This window comes from Mesoplodon densirostris, chromosome 6 (assembly GCF_025265405.1).
Source record: "Mesoplodon densirostris isolate mMesDen1 chromosome 6, mMesDen1 primary haplotype, whole genome shotgun sequence".
In the NCBI taxonomy this organism is placed as follows: domain Eukaryota; kingdom Metazoa; phylum Chordata; class Mammalia; order Artiodactyla; family Ziphiidae; genus Mesoplodon; species Mesoplodon densirostris.
The window spans coordinates 40,718,003-40,735,150 of record NC_082666.1 but is presented as its reverse complement, the minus strand read 5'-3'; the positions used below and the strand labels follow the sequence as shown (position 1 = coordinate 40,735,150).

The 17,148-nt window shown below is 38.5% G+C and overlaps 1 protein-coding gene across 9 annotated transcripts in view; it reads left to right on the top strand.

Annotated features, from left to right (window-relative positions):
• AOPEP (aminopeptidase O (putative)) overlaps positions 1-17,148 on the top strand; it is a 382,430-nt gene that overhangs the window by 42,216 nt on the left and 323,066 nt on the right. For 8 of the 9 annotated variants that reach the window (XR_009532789.1, XR_009532790.1, XM_060101598.1 and 5 more), the window contains exon 2: positions 15,779-16,691. The exons of the other annotated variant lie outside the window; for it this stretch is intronic. Coding sequence is in view for 6 of the 8 variants with exons in the window: in XM_060101598.1 (XP_059957581.1) it covers positions 15,916-16,691 (776 nt within the window). In the remaining 2 variants the exon portion in view is untranslated. The remainder of the gene's footprint in view (positions 1-15,778; positions 16,692-17,148) is intronic. 9 annotated transcript variants of the gene reach the window in all.

Genomic DNA, 17,148 nt, shown 5'->3' with positions numbered 1-17,148 from the left:
AGCTTTTCATTGTTAAGTATGTTGTTAGATGTGGGTTTGTCCTATATGGCCTTTATTATGTTGAGGTATGTTCCCTCTATTCTCATTTTGTTGAGAGTTTTTATCCTAAATGGATGTTCAATTTTGTCAGCTGCTTCTTCTGCATCTATTGAGATGAGCATATGATTTTTATCTTTAATTTTGTTAATGTAATGTATCCCTATGATGATTTGCTGTGTTGAACCATCCTTGGATCTCTGGAATAAATCCCACTTGATCATAGTGCAGGATCTTTTTAATGTATTGTTGGAATTAGGTTACTAATACTTTGTTGAGGATTTTTGCATCTTTGTTCATTGGGGATATTGGCCTGTAATTTTCTCTTCTTTTCTTTTCTTTTTGTGGTGTCCTTTTCTGGTTTGGGTATGAGGGTAATGATGGCCTCAAAAAATGAATTTGGAAGTGTTCCCTCCTCTTCAGTTTTTTGGAACAGTTTGAGAAGGATATGATTAAATCTTCTTTGAGTGTTTGGTAGAATTCACCACTGAAGCCATCTGGTCCTGGACTTCCATTTGTTGGGAGGTTTTTGATACTGATTCAGTTGCCTTACTAGTAATTGATCTATTCAAGATTTTTTATTTCTTTATGATTCAGTGTTGGAAGATTGTATGTTGCTAGGATTTATTTTTTTCTATGTTGTCCAGTTTGTTGGCATATAATTGTTCATAGTAGTCTCCTATGTTCTTTTGTATTTCTGTGGTATCAGTTGTAACTTTTCCTCTTTCATTTCTGATTTTATTTATTTGAACTTTCTGTCTTTTTTTCTTGGTGAGTCTAGTTTTGTTTATCTCTGCTCAGTTTTCCTTTTAGTTCATTTATTACAGCATTTATGTCCTTAATTATAATACTAATAGCTGCTTTAAGGTCCTTGCCTGCTAATTCTAATATTTTGGTCCACTCAAGTCAGTTTCCCTTGATTGCTTTTTCTTTGAATACGGGTCCTATGTTCTTGTTTCTTTTATGCCTAATAATTTCGGGTTTTATCTTGGACATTGTGTTGATATTTTATAGAAACTCTGGGTTCCTTATGTTCCTCTAAGCAGTACTAAATATTTTATTTTAGCAGGCAGTTAACTTGGCTGAACTCAGACTTCTGACTTCACCTTCCCTGCATTAGGCAGCAGTAAAAATCTCAGTTTAGTTCTGTTCATTTATCATAAGGGGACTGTTTGGTTTGCCCCGAACATGGGGTCAGTTAGAAAATTGGGCAGTTTATATGTAGAATATGAGGCTCTCATCCTTCCTGAAGTTTTCCTTCTTTACTTTCTAGCTGCTGAGTCAGTTCTGAACTCTGCCCTCCTATTCTTCAGCCATTGAAATTGCAGATTTCAGTCTGAATTTTAGCTGCTCTGCCTAGCACCAAGTAGGGCCTAGTGTTAGATGAAAAACTGTAAAACTGGAAACTCAGTGCCATTCTCTTCTCCCAGGTGTCAACTACCTACAGTTTCTGTGAGCTTTTTGCTTATTCCCATGTGCCTTTAGATTTTTGTTGTTGTTGTCTAGAGTTTATAAGTGTTGTCAGTGGGAGGATTGGTCTGATATAAGCTATTCCATTACTACCAGAAGGGACACTCCCCTTCATTTAAGAGGAAGAATAATATTAATTAAATAATTACAAAAACAGATGTAAAGCTAAAACTTTTTTTGTGCTGCAAAGTACACAGTGCTGTGAGATTTCATAATAGGGGAATTTGACTTAATCAGTGAGGTCAGGAAAGTTTTCCTTGAGGACATGGTGGGGAGAGCGAGAGAGTTACTAGACAAAGGGAAAATTGAAGATGATTCCACATATTTGTTGAATGAATGAATAATATAATCCAGCTTTCTCTGCATCTTGGCTTCTTTCTTTGCACATATTCTTATCCTCTTAATCTTTAATCATCTCTCCAGGCTTCTGTGATGATGAATGGGTATCTATAGCTATGGTCCTTATAAAATTATTCAGTGAAGCATGTCCTTCATGAAAATTTCTTGAGCCAAAGGACTTGTGGGTATGGACTATTTAAGTGGTATAGCAGGGTTCATGGCTTTATGGTCCATATGATCAACTGAGTTGAAAGGAAATCCCCCTCCCAATATCAGGTATTTAGAAATGCTGGGTAAATTATAACAACATACACATGGCTACACACACACACACAAATTCAAAACCAAGAAAGGCTTATCTTAGTTGACCAGAATGGAGAGGGAATGTAAAGTTAGTATGATGAATAGGAATATAATCTAAGAGGCTCTCACAGAGGAATAGGTATAGGCCTTAATAGCTGGGGGGGGGGGCGGCGGGTAAGGGAGACTTGATCTCCACCAAGGAAGGGGTACCCAGCCGTGGACTCAGTACATGTGGAGAACTAAAACTGAATTATTTGTGTAAAGCCAGAAGCCATAAGGGGGAGATCCCTACATTCAGTGGAGAAAGAAAATTCCGTTACACTGTCCCAACAGAAAGGCAAGGAAATCTGCTGTCTACTCAGGGCTAGACATGGAAAGAATTGCCGAGTCCTTCAACTGAAGGAGCACACTGTATCTTGATCAAGCCAAATAAAAATAAATCCATATTTAGTCACATTGAATGAAACTGTAGAAACTCAAAGATAATGAAGGAATATAAAAGCTACTAGGGAGAAAATAAATATCAAGAAATGCAAATTGATTACGAACTTCTTATCAGCAAAAAGATGTCAGAATATAGTAGAGTAATATATATTCAAAGTGCTAAGTGAAAATAACTGTCAGCCTAAAAGTCTACACTTAAATGATCATTTAATAGTGAGGATATATTAAAGACATTTTCAAACATACAAGTGTTGAAAGAGTTTACTACTCCCAGATTCCTCTGGAAAGAGTTACTAAAGATATACTTTAGTAAAAAGGAACTTGTGGCAAATTGTATTTTCCAAAAGGGGTCATAACAATATCTACCATCTCACATGCTCTTCTCCAATGTTACCTAACCAGAAGTGGAGTTGAATTCCCTCTTCTTGAATCTGGACTGGCCATATGACTCTCTTTTGAAACAATAGCATCTGGTGGAAGTGATACCAGTTCCACAAAGCCTTGACCTTTGAGGCTAGATCAGAAAAGGTCATTCTGTTTTCAACTGGTTCTTTGGGACACTTGCTCTGGAGGCTTCCAGGTACCGTATAAGTTTTCTGACTATTCTGAGATTTCCATGTTAGAGAGGTTTTGTGTAGCCACTCTGATCATCAGACCTCCCAGACATGCCCATTCTCCACTGAGTGCCATAGTCAAATTCATAAGATTCAGAAGAATGCCCTGAGTAATATATATAAGCTGTATAATAAATATATTTTATATTTATAAAGAATATAATAAAATCTTGCTGTTTGAAGCTATAAAATTTTGGGTTAATTTGTTATGTAGCAGTAGTAACTGTAATAAAATTGAACCCTGAAAGAAGGAGTGAAATGTATGAATCCATCATGATCAAGGAAGCTTGTGAACAAATAAGTACTGACTTTTTCCTAAGTTGGATGAAGGTTGTTGAAAACAATGTGATGCTAAGATATTAGCGACAATAATATGGAAGCTGGTGTAGAGTAGGGAAGAGGAAGGACTCATGATAAGACTTTCTATGGTCTTGTATTTTTCAGAGATTGACTTTAAGTAGGCATATTCAAGAAAAGAAATAGATTGTATAAGGTATGAAACAGTAGAGGGAAAAAGAATTCAGAAAAATTCAACAAAAAGTAGAAAAGTAAAAGCTAAGAAGCAAAGAAATTCATGGTAAATAGCGCAAAATAAGTTGGTTGAGACTAGTGCTCTTATAATCATGATAACTGTAAATAAAATTAATTTCAGTTATCTAAAATGACTATATATTTAAAAAATACAGCCCAATGTTGCTTAAAAATGATACCCAAGGGAAAACAACCCAAAGAAGTTAAAAATAAAAATAAATACATAGAGAAGATATATCAGTATATCAGGAAAAAAAAAAAGAAAGAAAGCAGGTGTGACAATATTAATATTAGGCAAAATGGAATTCTAGGTGTTTTACCCAGGAAACACTTGCACATGTGTACCAGGGGAAATGTACAAGGATGTTCATTGCAATATTTTAATAATGAAAAATTTGAAAGAACTGAAATTTCTATCAGTAGGGAAATGTATGGATAAATTGTGGAATATTCAGGGACTTCCCTGGTGGCACAGTGGTTAAGACTCTTCACTCCCAATGCAGGGGTCCTGGGTTTGATCCCTGTCAGAGAACTAGATTCCACATGCATGCTGCAACTAAGACCTGGTGCAACCAAGTAAATTTTTTTAAAAAATTGTGGAATATTCATATCAGGACAATGTATAGCAATTAAATAAGCTAGATTTATTTGCATTTTCATGGCTATATTTTGCAACTATTTGAGTGAGAGAAATAAGTTACAAAATAATATGTTAGTGTGACATTTCTAAACATAATACATTTGCACTTCTAAGATTCCTTCTAATTCTGAAATCATCAAATTTCACATCAATAAGCTATATTCCTATGACTATATGCATTTGACTATCTGAGGAAGTATGCCCAGAAACAGTATACTTCAGTAACCTAATTACTGTCATTAAGAGCAATCACTGTATCCTAAAGAATGAACACACTTCCAATAGAAGACAACTGTCTTCCTCTGAACAAGTAATCTGTATAATTAAATATTTTGTAACTATTCCCAGTATTCTCAATGCTATGTAATAAGCATATATGCAAAACTCTCTCCTTTTCCCTTGAGTTGCTTACAAGAAAAGAGATGTGGCAGAAAGAAGTACAGGTGTATGATGAGAAGAAGAAATGAGAGCTGTCTGGAAGAAGATGTTTAAGCAATAACTTTCTTCTAGAACCTATGCAAACCAGAATCCCTGTGCTGTAAATAACTAGACATTGAAATCACAAATGCCCTCAGATGTCAAATTCCACAGATATTTATTGAGAACCTACTGTGTACAGAGTATTCTACTTAACATGGTCATGAACACAGAGATGAGTTAGGCTTTATAGACCTTTGGAAGATGAAGGTAACTATAAAACGAGGCAGGATAAGTTAAGGGCCATGAGAGTGATACAGAAGGCTTTGTAGCTTGAAAGGAGAGAAATTATTTTCTTTGGAGGGTTCCAGAATGGAAGCTGTTTCACACATTTGTAAATGTGCTCATTGCTGTTTGGGTGATTGAAGGTGACAAGGCAGTTTCTTTGCGGTGCCATAGCTCTGTTTAGTATTTAATCCTCTTCCAGTTACCCCCGCCCCCCTGCCTTTCTTAAGAAAAATATTGCTGTACATTAAATCTTTCAAAACCTTTAATGGTGTTGCTGAAACAATCATTTAAACATTTAAAACACACACCACATAGTACACTTATTTTAGAGGTAGCAGTGGTTAGCCACTGGAAACTAATCATTGGGTTTGATAAAGGGAGGAATTTTATGTTATGGCTTATGACGGAGAATGGAAAAATGCTTTAGTGAGTTGAGCTGGCATTTAAAATTGGAGCACAATAATAGCAAAAAGTGCTGAAGTCAACAAACTGCTTAGAAATATGGTTACTATTTGCTGAGAGAGGGCTTTCAAGGTGGCCAGATATATGCGTTTGCAACCACAGTCAGTTCAGTTCTTCCCTAAACATGGGACTGTGACCCTGATTGATGTCAATGAGAGTTTTGTACTTGCAGAGAAAAATGTTTAGGTCATCCATGAATCCAAGGCAAATAGGAAATAGGTGTAATAAGAAGCAAGTTTTAATAGACTTACACATTATACATAACTTAGGTTAGAAACCATGTGAAGGTGATGGTGATCTTTTGAATCTTCTGGGCTTGCTTAAAAATTCTCCTTTTTTCTCCAAAGCTATTATACTCTGAATTGATTCTAGTCCACACAAGTGAAAGAAGATAAAAAAGGTAGAGTGGGGATATGGAAGAGAGTCTTAGCATTTGATTTATGACTTGGGCAATATGAAGGAAATGGTCATGAGGATGAGAATTTCAAGGAAAAGTATCAGCAAATGGAAGAGCCTCAGAAATTGACCTTGGGCAAATTGCTTTACCTCTCTGGACCTCATTGTCTTCATTTGTAAAACTAGAGTGTTGGAAATGAGCCCTAAGGAATTTTTCAGCTTGAGAATTCAGTAAAGTAGACTAGTTAAAATGGACAACAGGACCAAACGTAGTTTTTGCTTGTTTGTTTTCTTTCCAGTTTCATTGAGATATAATTGACACATAATATTGTATTACTTTAAGGTGTACAACATAATGCTTTGAGATATATATGGCTCCCACGCTAAGTCATATTCTCCAGTTTAGTCTTCATCAATAATGTGATATTTTGGTCTCCCTTTGCCATATCCTCATCTTATTTCCCAGTATGTTCAGAATTTGGATGTGCAAGAAGAGTGCTGTTCATTTGGCTCTCTCAGACTCCAAAAGCTGGGATGCAGGGGGAAAAAATTGGCTTTGGTGAGAAGGGATTATTATTTCCTCTGAATCTGGAGAAGGCAATATGTTTCCTCTGAATCAGGAGATGGCACTAATTGTGAAGACCTAGAAATCCTTGAGGTATGGTGGAGTTTCAGGGATTCAAAATCATCTCAGTCAGGTAGGAGGCCAAATAATCAGGTAAGAATGAGTCACCAGGCATGGACTTGGAAAGTTAAAAGGAGAAAAGATTTATAATTGCCTCTATATGGAGTATACTCAAGAATCCACTGAAAGAGGTTTAGAGATGGGGACCAAGATGGCAGAGTAGAAGGACCCTGAGCTCACCTCCTCTCACAACCACACCAAAATCAAAACTATTTTAAGAACAACCATCAGTGAACAAGACCAGGACCTACCAGAAAAGATCTTCTACAACTAAAGACATAAAGAAGGACCCACAATGAAATGGGTAGGAGGGGCGGATTCACAATATAATCAACTCCCATACCCACAAACTGGAGGATAATTATAGTGCTTCCACAGGAGTGAGTGTTCTGAGCCCCACGTTGGGCTCCCCAGCTTGGGGGTCCTGCACCAGCAAGACAAGCCCCCAGAGCATTTGGCTTTGAAGGCCAGTGGGACTTAATTTCGGGAGTCCCAAAGGACTAGTGGGAAACAGAGACTTTATTCTTAAAGCACACACACAAAATCTCATATGCTCTGGGACCCAGGACAAAAGCAGTAATTTGATAGGAACCTGGACCAGACCTACCTGTGGTCTTGGAAAGTCTCTCAGAGAGGCAGGGGTCAGCTGTGGCTCACCCTAGGGACATAGACACTGGTGACAGCCATTCTGGGGAGCTGCTACTATGTGGACACTGGTGCTGGTAGGCGCCTTTGTGGAACCCTCCCTCTAGCTTAGTTCTAAGACCTGGCTCCACCCAACTGTTCGTTAGCATCTGTGTAGGGATGCCTCAGGCCATGGAATGAACTGGGTAGGAAAAAGCCTCACCCCTCAGCAGATGGGCTGCCTAAAGACTTCCTGAGCCCACAGCCACCTCTAGACATGCTTCTAGGCATGATCCTGCCCACCAGAGGGCTAGGACCCAGCTCCACGCTCCAGGGGGGGTCACCAGGTATAAGAAAACTATGGGGCTTTCCTGGTGGCGCAGTGGTTGAGAGTCCGCCTGCCAATGCAGGGGACACGGGTTCGTGCCCTGGTCCGGGAAGATCCCACATGCCACGGAGTGGCTGGGCCCGTGAGCCATGGCCGCTGAGCCTGCGCATCCGGAGCCTGTGCTCCGCAACAGGAGAGGCCACAACAGTGAGAGGCCCGCGTACCACAAAAAAAAAAAAAAAAAGAAAAAGAAAACTGATCCCACAGCCTATGGACCCAGCCTGCCTATAGCAGGCCAGACCCTGCCCTGGGGCCAGCTGGGCCCTGTTCCTGCCCATTGGCAGGCAAACACAAGCTTTGGGACATCCCGGATACTGTACCCAACTGTGTCAGGAGCCAGCCCCTCCCCACCAGTGATCTGACACAAGCTGTGGGATCCCTGGGCCCTGTAGCCAGACTCCAGGACCAGCTCTGTGAGCCAGTAGTCCAGCACTAACCCCAGAACCTGGCTTCACCCACCAGTGGGTAGACAACAGCCCTGGGGTCTACTGGACCCTGACTCTGCCCACCAGTGAGCCAGCACTAGCCCCGAGGCCCCCTGGGGTTCTGCAGTCAGCTGCTTCATGACCAGGCCCAGCCAACCAGCAGCCAGAAGCCTCCGCACAAGGCAGGGCCTGGCAACCAAGTGGATTAGGGGCCAACCAAGACTACCAGACCACCCACATTTTCAGCCTACCACAACAGAAGGACCCACACAGCCCTCATAGGGGAAACCCCTAGAACATACAGCTTGGATGACGAGAGGGGAGTGCACTGCTGGGACACATAGGACTTCTCCTACAGAAGGCCACTTCTTTGGGGTCAGGAAACATAATTAACTTACCAGATAAATAAAAATACAGATAGCAACTCAGGCAAAGTGAGGCATCAGAGGAGCATGTTCCAGATGAAGGAACAAGATAAAACCCCAGAAGAAGAACTAAGTGAAGTGGAGATAGACAATCTACCTGAGAAAGAGTTCAGGGTAATGATCATAAAAATGATCAGAGAACTTGGGAGAAGAATTTATGCACAGAACAAGAAGTTAGAAGTTTTTAACAAAGAGTTATAAAGAACAACCAAACAGGTGAAGAATACAATAACTGAAATGAAAAATATACCAGAAGGAGTCAACAGTAGACTAAATGATACAGAGGAAGGGATCAGCAAGATGGAAGACAGAGTAGAGGAAATCACTGACACTGAAGAGACAAAAGAAAAAAGAAAAAAACAGAAATGAAGACAGTTTAAGAGACGTCTGGGACAACATCAAGTGCACTCATATTTGCATTATAGAGGTATCAGAAGGAAAAGAGAGAGAGGCTGAGAACATATTTGAAGACATAATAGCTGAAGACTTCCCTAACCTGAGAAAGGAAACAGTCATCCAAGTCCAGGAAGTGCAGAGAGTCCCCTACAGGATTAACCCAAAGGGAAACACACCAAGACACATAGTCATTAAAATGACAAAAATTAAAAATAAAGAGAATATTAAAAGTAGCAAGGGAGAAGCAACAAATAGCATACAAGGGAACTCCCATGAGGATATCGGCTGACTTTTCAGCAGAAACTCTGCAGGCCAGAAGAGAGTGGCATGATATATTTAAAGTGATGAAAGGGAAAAACCTACAACCAAGAATACTCTACGCAACAAGGCTCTCATTCAGATTTGATGGAGAGATCAAAAGATTTACAGACAAGCAGAATCTAAAAGGATTCAGCACCACCAAACCAGCTTTACAACAAATGTTAAAGGAACTTCTCTAGGTGAGAAAGAAAAGGCCACAGCTAGAAACAAGTAAAATTATAAAATGAAAAAGCTCATCAATAAAGGCAAACATAAAGGTAGGAAATCATCCAGGCACAAAGCTAGTAGGAAGGTTAGAAGACAAAAGTAGTAAAATAATCTATATCCACAATAAGCAGTTAAGGGAGACACAAAACAATTAGATGTAAAATATGATATCAAAAATAGTAATCATGAGGGGAGGAGAGTACAACTGTTGGATTGTTAAATTGCATTTGAAATTAACAGATCAGCAACTTAAAGCAATTTTATATATATGCTACTAAACAACCAGTGGCTCACTGAAGAAATCAAAGAGGAAATCAGAAAGTACCTGGAGACAAATGAGAATGAATACATGACTATCCAAAACCTATGGGACGCAGCAAAAGCAGTTCTAAAAGGGAAGTTTATAGCGATACAGGCTTACCTCAGGAAACAAGAAAAATCTTAAGTAAACAACCTAACCCTATAGCAGATGAAAGCTCTTATATATAGAACGGATAAACAACAAGGTCTTACTGTGTAGCACTATATTCAGTATAGTTCAAGAGAACTATATTCAATATCCTATGATACACCATAATAGAAAAGAATATAAAAATGTGTATATATGTATAACTGAATCACTTTGCTGTACAGCAGAAATTAACACAACATTGTAAATCAATTATACGTCAATAAAAAAAGAATGGAAAAAAATACAGGTGAATTATATCACAATGAAGCTGGAAAAAAGAAATAAAACATTATCATAACTTATAGGAAAAAAAAAGCCAAAAAGCCCCTGACGCTATACCTAAAGGAACTAGAGAAAGAAGAATAGACAAAACCCAAAGACAGTAGAAGGAAAGAAATCATGAAGATGAGAGCAGAAATAAAGGAAATAGAAACTAAAACAATAGAAAAGATCAATGAAACTAAAAGCTGGTTCTTTGAAAAGATAAACAAAATTGATAAACCTTTAGCTAGACTCATCAAGAAAAAAGGGAGAGGGCCCGGATCAATAAAACCAGAAATGCAAAAGCTGTTACAACCAACACCACAGAAATATGAAGGATCATGAGAGACAACTCTACTGTGAAAACTGGACTACCTAGAAGAAATGGACAAATTCTTAGAAATGTACAATCTCCCAAGATTGAACTGGAAGAAACAGAAAATATGAACAGACCAATTACCAGTAATGAAATCGAGTCAGTAATTTAAAAAATTCCAACAAACAAAAGTCCAGGACCAGATAGCTTCACAGGTGAATTCTACCAAACATTTAGAGAAGAGTTAACACCTATCCTTCTCTGAATATTCCAAAATATTGTGGAGGAAGGAACACTTCCAAACGCATTCTATGGGACCAGCATTACCCTAATACCAGATAAAGATATCACGAAAAAAGAAAATTACAGGCCAATATCACTGATGAAGCTAGATGCAGAAATCCTCAACAAAATATTTGCAAACTGAATCTAACAATACATTAAAAGGATCATACACAGTGATGAAGCGAGATTTATCCCAGAGATGTAAGGATTTTTCTATATCTGCAAATCAATCAATGTGATACACCACATTAACAAATTGAAGAATAAAAACCAGATGATCATCTTGATAGATACAGAAAAGCTTTTGGCAAAATTCAACATCCATTTATGATAAAAACTTTCCAGAAAGTGGGCATAGAGGGAACATATCTCAACATAATAAAGACCATATAGGACCTACCCACAGCTAACATCATACTCAACAGTGAAAAGCTGAAAGCATTTCCTCTGAGATCAGGAACAAGACAAGGATGCCCTTGTCTTGTTTTATTCATCATATTGGAAGCCCTAGCCCCAGCAATCAGAGAAGAAAAAGAAATAAAAAGAATCCAAATTGGAAAAGAAGAAGTAAAACTGTCAGTGTTTTCAGATGACATAATACTATTTGTAGAAAATCCTAAAGATGCCAGAAAACTACTACAACTCATCAATGAATTCAGTAAAGCTGCAAGATATAAAATTAATATACAGAAATCTGTTGCATTTCTCTACACTAACAACTATCAGAAAGAGAAATTAAGGAAACAATCCCCTTTACCATAACATCAAAAATAATAAAATACCTAGGAATAAACTTACTGAAGGAGGCAGAAGACCTGTACTCTGAAAACTATAAGACGCTGATGAAAGAAATTGAAAGATGACACAAACAGATGGAAAGCTATACCATGTTCTTGGATTGGAAGAATCAATATTGTTAAAATGACCATACTATCCAAGGCAATCTACATATTCAATGCAATCCCTATCAAAATACCAATGGTATTTTTCGCAGACCTAGAACAAAAAAATTTTTAATTTGTATGGAAACACAAAAGAACCCGAATAGCCAAAACTTGAGAAAGAAGAGTAGAGCTGGAGGAATCACACTCTCTGACATCAGACTATACTACAAAGCTACAGTAATCAAAACAGAATGGTATTGGCACAAAAACAGAATATAGACAAATGGAACAGAATAGAATGCCCAGAAATAAAGTCACTAGTCTACAACAAAAGAGGCAAGAATATACAAGGGAGAAAAGAAAGTCTCTTCAATAAGTGGTTCTGGGAAAACTGGACAGCTACATGTGAAAGAATGAAATCAGAACATTCTCTAACACTGTACACAAAAATAAATGCAAAATGGATTAAGGACCTAAACATAAGACCCAAAACCATAAAACTCCCAGAGGAAAACACAGGCAGAACACTCTGACATAAATCACAGCAATGTTCTTTTGGCTCTATCTCCTAAACAAAGGAAATAAAAGCACAAATAAATAAATGGGACCTAATTAAACTTAAAAGCTTCTGTGCAGCAAAGAAAAAAAAAACAAAGACATCCTGCTAAACCTACTAAATGGGAGAAAATATTTGCAAATGATGTGACTGGTAAGGGGTTAATATCCAAAATATATAAACAGCTCATACAGTTCAACATCAAACCCCCCAAAACAACAACAACAACAACAACAACAAACAAACAACCTGATTAGAAAATGTGCAGAAGACCTGAATAGACATTTATCCAAAGAGGAAATGGAGATGGCCAACAGGCACATGAAAAGATGCTCAACATCACTCATTGTCAGGGAAATGCAAATCAAAACCACAATGAGATATCACCTCACACCTGTCAGAATGGCTGTCATCAAAAAGAACACAAATAACAAATGTTGGAGGGGATGTGAAGAAAAGGAAACCCTTGTACTCTGTTGTGGGAATGTAAATTGTTGCAGCCACTGTGGAAAACAGTATGTAAGTTTCTCAAAAAACTGAAAATAAAACTACCATATTACCCAGCAATTCCACTCCTGGGTATATATTCAAACAACAACAACAACAACGCTAATTGGAAAAGATTCATGCACCCCAGTGTTCTTAGCAGCATTACTTACACTTACCAAGATACAGAAGCCACGTAAATGTCCATGAACAGATAAAGAAGATGTGGTATACATATACAATGGAATACTATGCAGCCATAGAAAGGAATGAAAATCTTGCCTTTTGTAACAACGTGGGTGGACTTCCACGGTATTATTCTAAGTGAAATAAGTCAGACAGAGAAAGACAAATACTGTATGAGATCACTTATATGTAGAATCTGAAAAATTCTACATACGAGTGAATATAACAAAAAAGAAGCAGGCTCACAGATATAGAGAACAAATTAGTTGTTATCAGTGGGGAGAGGGAAGGAGGAGGGGCAACATAAGGGTAGGGGATTAAGAGGTATTAATGATTATGTATAAAATAAGCTACAATGGGCTTCCCTGGTGGCACAGTGGTTGAGAGTCTGCCTGCCGATGCAGGGGACACGGGTTCGTGCCCCAGTCCGGGAGGATCCCACATGCCGTGGAGCGGCTGGGCCCGTGAGCCATGGCCGCTGAGCCTGTGCGTCCGGAGCCTGTGCTCTGCAATGGGAGAGGCCGCAACAGTGAGAGGCCCGCGTACCGCAAAAAAAAAAAAGCTACAATGATATATTGTACAACACAGGGAATATAGCCAATATTTTATAATAACTGTAAATGGAATGTAACCTTTAAAAGTTGTGAATCACTGAATTGTATACCTGTAGCTTATATAATATTGTTCATCAACTAGACTTCAATTTAAAAAAAAAGAATCTACTGAAGAGGACAAAAAGATTTCCAGTTAGGTTGACAAAAAAAGTGACATTAACAGTCTTGGATGGGCAGGGCTCTAAGGCAGCCTAGGGACAGCCACCAGGGACAGAAGTGATGAAAACTACTCTATAGAATATATTTTATTAAATTATATTAACTTTCACAAGTAAATGAAGGAATCTATTAGGGTTAGACAATAAATGGTTTTATCTATATTATTAGAAATACTAAAGTATTCTTTTTCAAGTTTGGTAGTTTAGACAGCCACAAAGTTAACCATTGTCTTAATTGATTCAGGCTTTTCCTCGTGTGTGTATTCAGTTTTTTTTTATTATTATAAAAAAATTTTTTTAATAGCCCAGTTAACAAAATACTGCATTACAGCAGCTCCAAACACCAGCAAGATGAAGTTTTAACATCCGTTTTTTCTAATTACATAGAAACAACTTTATTGTAGTTTATTATTCATTATGTGACAAGTTCAATTGTTCTCATGCAGAAAAGAAAATACCCTGGCTTATTACCTTTGCCCATTGACTTTTCTAGGATTAAAGTGAGTGCCAGCTTCTCCTTAAAGTGATCTCAAGCTATTCTTTTACATCCCTGATTTCTCTCAATTCCTATCATTCTTAAAGTCAAAGTGTGTATTACCACATACAGTTTGGTGGGGATGGGGGAGGGAGAGTACGGAGCAGGGAAGGATTTCAGGAGGCAATTGGACTTGAACTGTGTGGAGGGAGAAGAGAATTTGGCAGGTGGATATGGGAGGTGGGAGCCAGGAGCACTCCAGGTATGGCCCACTATTTGCCTCCAAAAAGCATGGAGGCAAGATGTCAGGTCATCTTTAGGGAGCAGTGTGCTGAGCAGGCCCTTTGACTAGAGGACAAGGATTCAAAGGGAGTGTGGTCTCCATGACTGGAAAAAATAGCCTGAAACCAGATTGTACAAGGCTGCAGGGAACCAGCTTCTTTTAAGGATAGGTGAGATTTTGATGAGGAAATAGCCTGTGGAGCGGTAGAAAATGAAAATTCAATAGTTTTGATTGTTGGAATGAGATTCTAGAAGGAAAGGAAATAAGAGTCTAGGAGATTGGCAGAAAAAGTTAGAAGGGAAGTGAGGAGGAGTTAAACAATAAAAAGGGAGGACTCAATTTTACTTGAAAAGTCAAGCAAGTAATGTTGTTTTGCTGTTGATAAAAGAATACCTCTTGATATTTAGAAATACAAAAGTGATTTTAAATAAATCTACTCTGTCAGAGTTTTTGTTTCTTTTTCCCTGCCATTTTTTTTTTCACTTTTGGTTAAAAAAAATATGCTGAAAGAAATTAGGTACACAACAGGGACTGAAATAATTTCAAATAATTTTTCTTTTAGCTGGATTGCTGTTATAAAATAGGACTACATTTTGATCAGAACTTTTAAAAAGAACTTGGGCATTTTATTACAACATCTGTTTCCACGTTTTAATTTCTCTCCTTCCTTTTATAGGCATTTGCATACCTTTTTTTTTTTCAGATGAGAAGACCTTTTCGTTTGCCACAAGAAGGCTATTATCCAGAATGTTAATGGGCTTTCAGCTATTAAGATGTAATGATATACCTTGAGTATTTAACTATAAATTTGAAAAATCTCCATGAACAATCTCAAAGGAATACTTAGAATGCACTCTTGGTAAATTGGCTCATTTTCCTGTAATTTACTGGAAGTGCTGATATGAGAGCAGTCCTAATGTGAAAAGTACAATAATCCCTGGAGTTACATTGTATGTATTAAATGATTACTCTCAAAGAATAAAACATATGAGACCATTTAGCCTTCATTCACATTTGTTACTTAGAATCACAGTAGAGAAACAATCATTTTTCTTTTGGTGCACAGAATTAGAAACGATACATTTAATATCTTTTAAAACAAGAGGTACAGTGATGTTACACTTTTGCCTAACAATTGCTCTTTTCCAAAACAAGGACTGTTCTACTTAGGAACATGATTCTTCTGGTTTTGTGGAGGCCCCTTTCATTCCATTGATAATTGAAATATTTTTAGAAACCCATAATGTAGTTTTCTTTGATGTCAGTCAAAAAGATTAGTCTGCCTTCTAGCCATGAGCTTCTACTAAACTGGGGAGTTATTTAAGAAGGTAGTCAACTTGCAGAAGCAGCAGTTGCAGGAGCAAAGGGTCTTGTTTGGAATTTTGTGTGATTGTGTTTTTCTTCTTTACCAGGGGACTGAAAGTTGTGGAACCCTAATTTGTGGCATCAGGTGTTTTTTGGTAAGCAGCCATTTATGACTCTGGAAGATTGGGACTGACAGGAAGCCCCTTCTGAGATTTTAACAAAGTTCTCGAACAACACATATACCATGGACATAAAGCTGGATCCTTCCCGAGATGACCTGCCTCTCATGGCCAACACCAGCCACATACTTGTGAAGCACTATGTACTGGATTTAGATGTGGATTTCGAAAGTCAAATCATTGAGGGCACCATAGTGCTTTTCTTCGAGTCTGGAAATAAATTCAAGAAACAGAGTAGTTCCACCGAGGAAACCTACCCATCAGAGTCAAACGAAGCCTGCAAATTTAGGACGCCTGAACCCTGCCATATTCCTGTGACAAGTACAAGGACCATCTCATCTAAAATGGGATATAATGATTTTGTAGTCTGTGGTAAAGGTGAAAAAGCTACTTCTGGTAAAGATGGTAACCATGACAACCAGGAACAGGCTTCTGGGATTTCTAGCTCAAAGTACTGCTGTGACACAGGGAATCATGGGAGTGAGGATTTTTTGCTAGTGTTGGACTGCTGTGATTTATCTGTGTTAAAGGTTGAGGAGGTGGATGTTGCTGCGGTGCCAGGTATTGAAAAATTTACAAGGTCTCCCAAGCTCAGGAATCAGATTGTACGTGAACTCGTGGCTCTGCCTGCAGATCGTTGGAGGGAACAGTTAGACTATTATGCTCGCTGCAGCCAGGCTCCTGGTTGTGGGGAGCTCCTGTTTGACATTGACACTTGGAGCTTACAGATCAGGAAGACAGGGGCTCAGACAGCTACTGACTTTCCTCATGCCATAAGGATACGGTACACAACCAAACCCCAGGGCCGATCAGTTACGTGGACCTCAGACCAGAGTGGCAGGTAGGTTTTCTGGGCACTCTGCAGTCCCCTGCCCATTAATCTTACATACCTGGGAGGTGAGTCTTTGTAAAGACACTCCTCTTTATTGTGGCATTACCCATCTAACCTTAAATCCTTCGACCCACAGTGAAGCAGGTAAATTCCCAGGCATGCTGAACTCTTAATAGGATTACTTCCCTTAAGTCAGGATGAAAAGATTACTTTATTAAGCCCCTGTATTTCTGAGTTAGGAGACTGAAAGTCAGGTTTAATGGTTAAATGCAGAGCCTAGCTCTCTGTTGAGATCTCTGCTGGCAACTCCCAGTACTGTAGATGGAAACGATATATATCTTTGAGCAAATACTTGCTCAGAGTTCCTTCATATTCCCCCTGAGGGATTACATAGCTGCCAAGTTGGGTTGGTGTGAAGCCTGGCAAAAGTGCTTCCAAATAAAGCCAGCTCTGCTCTGGGGCTTTC